We start from the raw sequence: 7,100 nt of genomic DNA, 5'->3' as shown, positions 1-7,100 counted from the left end.
ACTTTATTGATGAAAATGGTTTCAGTGGAATATTTTATTTGATTTAGTTAATCTTGATGTGTGGCTGTTTACGACTTATGACAATAATCCTGCTTGGACTGTGTTGATTTTTTTATTAATATCGCTATCATGTCATATCATTATCATGCTAACGCATTAAAAAGTGACTTTGGAAAAGCTTGTCCTGTGTTGTAATAATTGGTATAAATGTAAATGCTATTGTTTTGTTTTTTTGCAACAATTTTATATTGTCACTTTAAAACACATGATCCTTCAGAAATCATTGCAATATGCTGATTGGCTACTTAAACATTACTTATCATCAATGTGATGAGTAATGTGATGTAACTAGTGAGATATTTCAGTTTGCTATCAAGTCAAATCTAAATTCAGCCTAAAATTTGAAAATAAACTAATAACACACACTCAAAGTTGCTCATTTTTGCAAATTCATTACATCTTCTACTCATGACAGACTCCAGTAAAATGGTTTTATTGTGCACAGAGCAATTTGGCCAACTCAACATAAAACAAAAAAATACTGATTTGGCAAGCAATCCTCATCATTTTACCCAAATGAAAACATATCCACTCAATATCCACACCAACATAAAATACACCACAACAATGCTAGACAGACAAAATGAGGCACAGTTTTGATTAGGTGTGATAGACAGCAGCTTTAGAGGGGCTTCTGTATGTCTTTGATGTATCAGCGTAGGTCACTTCTGAAAGAGTCGTGTGTGTCTGAATGAGTCCGTTTCTGTTTGATTTATTATAAAGTGTACAATTTGTCAGATTTACAAATAAATATTCAAAAGGTCAACACATGCACAGTTTTAAATTGAGTCAAATACTGTAGCTGTTTATTCAAGTCCAAGTGAAAAATTTATTCCGTGCACGATTCCAATTATGATGGGTTGCCAGGCGACCAGGTACCTCAACCAATCCAGAAGTTGTCCATATAAAACATGTGTTCTCTCCCAGCTGATGTTTAGATTCAAGGCGTAAATATTACAAATGGCAATCTGAAAACATGATCACATTTCAAAACATTCTCAGTATATATCTATATGTGTGTGTGAGAACACCAGGGGTTTTCGCTCAGATAATATTTCAATTTTTTTCTTTAAAGTTTAGAAACAGGGTAACTTGCAAGGCAATCATCATATAATGGGGTCCTTCACATCCAAATGTTTAAAACCCACGATATACATATAAGTAATTAATGGTTTTAAGAAATTATTTTACTCCGCAAGGATGCTTTTAACTGATCAAAAGAGCAAAACGATGTATCAGTTTCCACAAACGTATTAAGCAGAACAAGCATTTTCAACATTAATGTAATAAGTTAGATATTAAAATTAGTGCTGTCAAGCGATTAATCGCATGCAAAATAAAAGTTCTTTGTTTACATAATATGTGTGTGTACTGTGTACATTTATTATGTATATATAAAGACACATATTCTTCAGAATATATTTTGAAAATATTTATATTCATATCATTTATATTCTAATATATAAACATAACATTTTTCAGAAATATATACATGCATGGGTGTGTATTTATATATACATAATAAATATACACAGCACACACACATATATATTATGTAAACAAAAACTTATATTTCGGATGTGATTAATCGCGATTAATCGTTTGACAGCACCAGTTTATATATTAAATATATATATATAATATAAATATTTTCAAAATATATATTGTGTGTGTGTGTGCATTTATATATACATAAATATACACAGCACACACACATATATTATGTAAACAAAAAAGTATTTTGGATGCGATTAATCTCTTGACAGCACTAATTAAAATACAATACAATAGAAAACATTTATCTTAAATTGTAATAACATTTCATAATATTACTGTTTTTACTGTATTTTTGACTAAATAAATGCAGCCTTGGTGAACATAAAAAAACATTTTTTAAAAATCTTACCGACCCCAAACGTTTGGATGGCAGTGTAGGTGTTCTGGAAACCCAGTAATTATTTAACTGAATGTCTTGCATGTAAATTATGACCAATTTAACAAAATTCAAGGATACGGGTTATTCATCATCCTTTTGAGGTCCACCTTCTCATTGCAGTATGGACACGTCTGCTTTTTTCCCACTATGCACCAGCCACGAATACAGAATTCATGAAATCTGTTGATCATAGGTAGTTAAGAATAAACAGAATAATTGGACTAATTTTACAAACTAACAATTGCTTACAGAAACTTCTACTTGCGTCCTCATACAACAGAAAGTCATTTTTAAAAAATCAAGTTGAAACATTAATTAAATTTGCTAAGCATTCAAACATACACTTTTTTCCATATAACAATAAAACTTCTTGTTTCCTGTTAGGAAAAACATAACAGACGAGGTTTAGGGGAAATGAAGGATACATGTGGTTACAGGAGAGCTGGTAGGTGTCCTCAATGACGCCTTCTTCATCTACATCCACAAAAATCTTCTGACCACACACGGCACACACATCATCACTGAGGTTTCGGGACGGCATACCACCCATGTTATAATACTGAAGAAGGTAGACAGAAAAACAAAGAAAAAGCCCAACAGAGAATTACTTGGAGAAACAACCAAAACATTTAGGAGATATATAAATATGTATATTTTATTTTTTGAAAATGAAACGTTCTTAAAGGAATAATTCATCCAATAATTTGGTGAAATTTACCCCTATTGTGGATGCCATGTAGTCTGAGCAGATTTCAGCAAAGTCACGTCCCATTACCCCATAGTACAGACCGTAGAAAAGCATAATCACACCCACATCCATTGAGTCCTCTGCTTTAATTCTGAAGCACATGAACAGGGAAGGAATAAGGAACAGTGTTGAGGACCTGGGGTCTGTACAATTGTTCTTTAAACAATCAATGCACATCCTCTAAAACATACGTTACACCAGAAGTATAAATCTATTTCTTTTCAGACTTGCAATGTCACCAAAGGAGTAATTCCTTCCAATCAGAATGCCATTGTGTCAGCATTCCCATGGAAACTACTGACTCACTAACTCAGACGCAGCCAAATTCTGTTTAGGATTTTAGAATCAGAATAAAGGCACCGTTTCACTTCTAAGCAAATACGTCAAACAGCATGTTTCCAATGTCAGTCAAGCTCACACACCTGAAAAAAACGTTGAATCCAAACATGGTAAACATGATGGCGAGATATCCAATCACACCCACAACGTAGCTCAGCTTGTAAATGAGGAGGAACCACTTATACACCATCCTGCAGAAGTGAAATAGGCTTTATTTTAGAATGCATGCTATAGAACACTGCTAAAGCAACACATTCGGCAAGGGGCATTACACATCTTATAGTGCACTCATAAAACTAACCTTCAGTTATATTTAAAGCTTTAAAACTTTTTTGAAGGCCCCCCTATTGTCCAACACAATATAGTATTTAAAGCCTACACACCAGTAAAAGCCTATTAAATATATTTTTGGTATTTCTGCTAATGGCAAAGCGGTTTGTTTTCAAAATTCTTGCTGATATATTTAAATGAATTAAAATCCGGAACTGTATTTTCTTCAATTAAAATAATAGTTATTGAAGGAAAACATTTTTTAAAAAATCTAGTTTTTGATTTTGGTTTTCAGATTTTGATTTATGTATTTAATTTAGATCAGAGTTTAATAATTTATTCATTTAAATAGTTGTTTATTCATTGATATATTTAATTCTGCGGCAAGTTTTCTAAAGCCTCCTGGTTGAGAACCACTGCTTTAAAGGAAAAAAAAAAAAAAAAACGAAACAAAAACGAAAATTCAATATTGAAAGAGTCATCAAGTTTGCTCATTTCGGTCAAAATCAAAACTTTCTTTACGCTGTAGGACACAAAAGAAGACATTTCTAGGAATGTTAAGCCCATTGCACGCTGAGTCCGAATTTGTCGTCCGAAATTTTCGCACATTGAAAAATAAATCACATTGTGTCAAACACATTTACACACTGCCGCCGAAACTTTCGTCCGTCAAAAAAAAATTTTGATAGGTAAGGATAACCAATACGAAAAAAAACCTGCAAAAACGCAAACAAAAATTTCGGCCTCTTTGTGCAAGGACCTTTACAGTAAACCAAAGATTACTTTTATGTTGGACATTTGCCCTTTTAGCTTGTTAACCTTTGATACAATACAATACAGAACGTTTTAGAACAACATACAGGTCAGTAAATGCTGACAGAATTGCAATTTTCTCTCCAATTTTCCATGCATTACCGAGGCGTTCTGCAGGAGAGCGGTTTGCGTGTGGCTCTGAATATGACATAGCTGGTGATGACGGAGAACATGCCCCATGTGGACAGGAAGCGCCACCAGTAAAGCTTAATGGTAAAGTAAAGAGGAACCACCCACATCTGCAATAGTGTGACCATCTACAAGAGAAACAACGTTAACAATATTCATAAACTTCTTTATATTAAAGCATAGTGATGTTAAGAGTCCTAAAATGTATAATATGGTACTCACATTGTAGGATCTGCAATGTCTTTGTTTCCACTGAACCAGGACAATCTGTGCGACCACCAGCGTGGCAATGAGAATCAGAACCATCTCGGCATGCATGGCCTCATGACCTCTGTGCTTTACATGCATCCTCTCGTGCTGCATCCTGGAGTTACACACACGCAAGTGCATACAAAAGTCAGAAACAGTCAGAGAATGTTTATGCCAAGAAATCAAAACTAAAACAGAGATAAACAATCCCAAATGCACAAAACGAGATGCTAACGATACAGAAAAATAGGCCAGGATTTTGTGAAAAAGCTGTTCATTTTGCAGGATCATACACGAGGCCAGACCTACTGAGGCCACCTGCAAGACACTGACAGTGTTCATTTATAATAATGACACACATATGCTCTAGAAACTATTTTTATACAGAAGGTGACAATCATAAGGTACTAAAAAGACAGGTTGTGACGGTTTGGAAAAGCTGAACACCCTTCTACAATCCACTTTTACCTTTCTGAACATTCTATGCAACAATCATTGAAAAGGTTTGATCATGAGAGTACTTACTTCCAAGTTTCTCTCTGGGACATTTTTAAAGGATCATCCTGAGAAGAAAAAAAGAAAATTAACAATCCACATATTTCAACAATCTTCATATTTGCAGGACTGAAATTTGACATGCTTCATCAGCATATTTAGTTATTTGACAATTATTATGCTTGTAGTTTGTATGACCATATGTGACCATGGACCAAAAAACCGTAAGTCATAAGGGTCTTTTTTTTTATATTAAGATTTACATATCGTCTGAAAGCTGAATAAATAAGCTTCCCAATGATGTGTGGTGTGTTAGGATAGGGACAATATTTGGCTGAGATACAACTTTGAAAATCTGAGGATGCAAAAAAAACAAAATATTGATAAAATCGCCTTTAAAGTTGTCCAAATGAAGTCCTTAGCAATGCATATTACTAATCAAAAATTAAATTTTGATATATTTACAGTAGGAAATTTACAAAATATCTTCATGGAACATGATCTTTACTTAATGATACCTTACCTAATGATTTTTGGCATAAAATAACATTTTTAAATTTTGACCCATACAATGTATTGCTGGCTATTGCTACAAATATACCCCCGCAACTTAAGACTGGTTTTGTGTTCCAGTGTCACATATAAGATATCACCCTTCAGGTTTTTACAAGACTTCAAAATAAAACCGATAGAATAGAAAAAGAATAGAGCAAGCTAGTGTTAGAGATTAAAACTATTTAAGTGAACTACAAAAAGAAAGGGGAGATTAAACCAGGTGGATATCCCTTATACATTTATGCACATTTGAGCCCATAACCCTGCTGACATCATCTCCCTTAAGTCACAAGAGTGTGAGATAAACATGGCCATGCTTGTCCTCTCATTGAAGCTTCAGCTAGAAGAGAGCTTGTGTGTCTAGCAGTCAGCTGGCCCTTTATACAGGAGGATATATTTCAAACTTGTCATACACAGTATATATGAAAAAGGTCAGACATGCATTTATTCATAAATAAATAAATATGCACATACAATTGCATTGCATTGCCCAATGATTCACATTTAATAAAACAGACAGGCTATGGTTTTCTAATTACTGTATCACCCAGATCACCCCATATGTTATGATAGTAACCTACAAATACAAGTATTGACAATCAGGTGTTCCTGCCACGTTAAAGGGCGTTTTACTTGTAGTCAGCTTTCACAACAAACTAAACTAACGTTAAACTAAACTAAAGTAGCCGTCCCCATTATAATCAACGGATCTATCTATGTGTGTGTCGACTAAAGAGCGGTGTAAACAGACTAGTTCATTATAATGGCAGCATACTAGCTAGCGTTAGCTGCATAGCTGGTAGTGTACAACGACAGCTACTACATAGACCACACAATTAGGGCCAAACATAAAATGTTTTAATTGTCTCGGGACTGTCTATCGATAAAATAGATAAAATATCGAGTACCTGGGGTTGCAAGCCAGCCATTATTAATATCGGTCTAGATTCCGGTCATCTATTAATGGCTCTGTTTCTACCGGCAGACATCCTGGTCGTGTTTCATCGCTACCTGATTCGCGAACGAATCATTCTTGTGAGTCAAATCTTTTCAATGAATCTTTTGAAACTGTCCATGGGACTAAAAAAGATTCACTTCCAAATCAGAAAGAGTCCGAGCGGTGACCCTATTGCATTAACCAGCCGACTGATTTATATACAGTAAACTCTACTCGAGCCGAGAACTAATGAGTCCCTATGAATGAGTCACGTTATGACGTGAAAGAATCATTGAATCGTCTTTACTCGGATCTTTCAAGTGAACAGTTCAAAAGAACCGACGGATTTCCTGTAATGTGTTCATGACGGTCTGTTGGCACGCGTCTGCGCAGGAGCAGCACTCACTCACATCTACACAGACTACACTGATACAATGTCAGTAGATTTCTATTTCTGTTTTTCACAGTATTAAATAGCTGCTGACATACATTCAATTAGGCTACAGTTTGAGATACAACATTTTTGAAAATTTCATCCAACACAAATCAAAAGTTAATTTATCAATAGT

At 34.5% G+C, this 7,100-nt stretch overlaps 1 protein-coding gene across 2 annotated transcripts; it reads right to left on the bottom strand.

Annotated features, from left to right (window-relative positions):
- Nucleotides 1-117: 117 nt before the first annotated feature.
- On the bottom strand, nt 118-6,920 carry LOC306873859 (RING finger protein 175-like). Of its 2 annotated transcripts, XM_079423373.1 has the most exons (9): nt 6,503-6,920; nt 5,070-5,107; nt 4,518-4,659; nt 4,269-4,423; nt 3,167-3,274; nt 2,715-2,835; nt 2,422-2,555; nt 2,075-2,176; nt 118-987 (listed from the first exon to the last, which is right to left on the bottom strand). In XM_079423373.1, exons 1-9 carry the CDS (start codon nt 6,521-6,523, stop codon nt 867-869), a joined length of 942 nt encoding a protein of 313 aa, XP_079279499.1. In that variant the 5' UTR covers nt 6,524-6,920; the 3' UTR covers nt 118-866. The 2 variants fall into 2 exon arrangements, with proteins under 2 accessions (XP_079279499.1, XP_079279498.1); XM_079423372.1 differs by lacking the exon at nt 6,503-6,920 and having other exon boundaries at nt 470-987; nt 5,070-5,309.
- Between the last annotated feature and the right edge of the window lie 180 nt (nt 6,921-7,100).

This window comes from Barbus barbus (assembly GCF_936440315.1).
Source record: "Barbus barbus genome assembly, chromosome: 8".
NCBI classification, from domain to species: Eukaryota; Metazoa; Chordata; class Actinopteri; order Cypriniformes; family Cyprinidae; genus Barbus; species Barbus barbus.
Note: the sequence above shows the minus strand (reverse complement) of the source record. Positions and strands in the feature narration are given on the sequence as shown.

Excerpts from the sequence above, each read along its gene's own strand:
- LOC306873859 (XM_079423372.1), bottom strand. The coding sequence starts at position 5,182 with ATGTCAAATTTCAGTCCTGCAAATATGAAGATTGTTGAAATATGTGGA. Across the intron at positions 4,424-4,517 it reads GACATTGCAGATCCTACAAT|ATGGTCACACTATTGCAGAT; the intron begins GTGAGTACCATA and ends TTTCTCTTGTAG. Across the intron at positions 2,556-2,714 it reads ACATGGCATCCACAATAGGG|TATTATAACATGGGTGGTAT; the intron begins GTAAATTTCACC and ends TACCTTCTTCAG.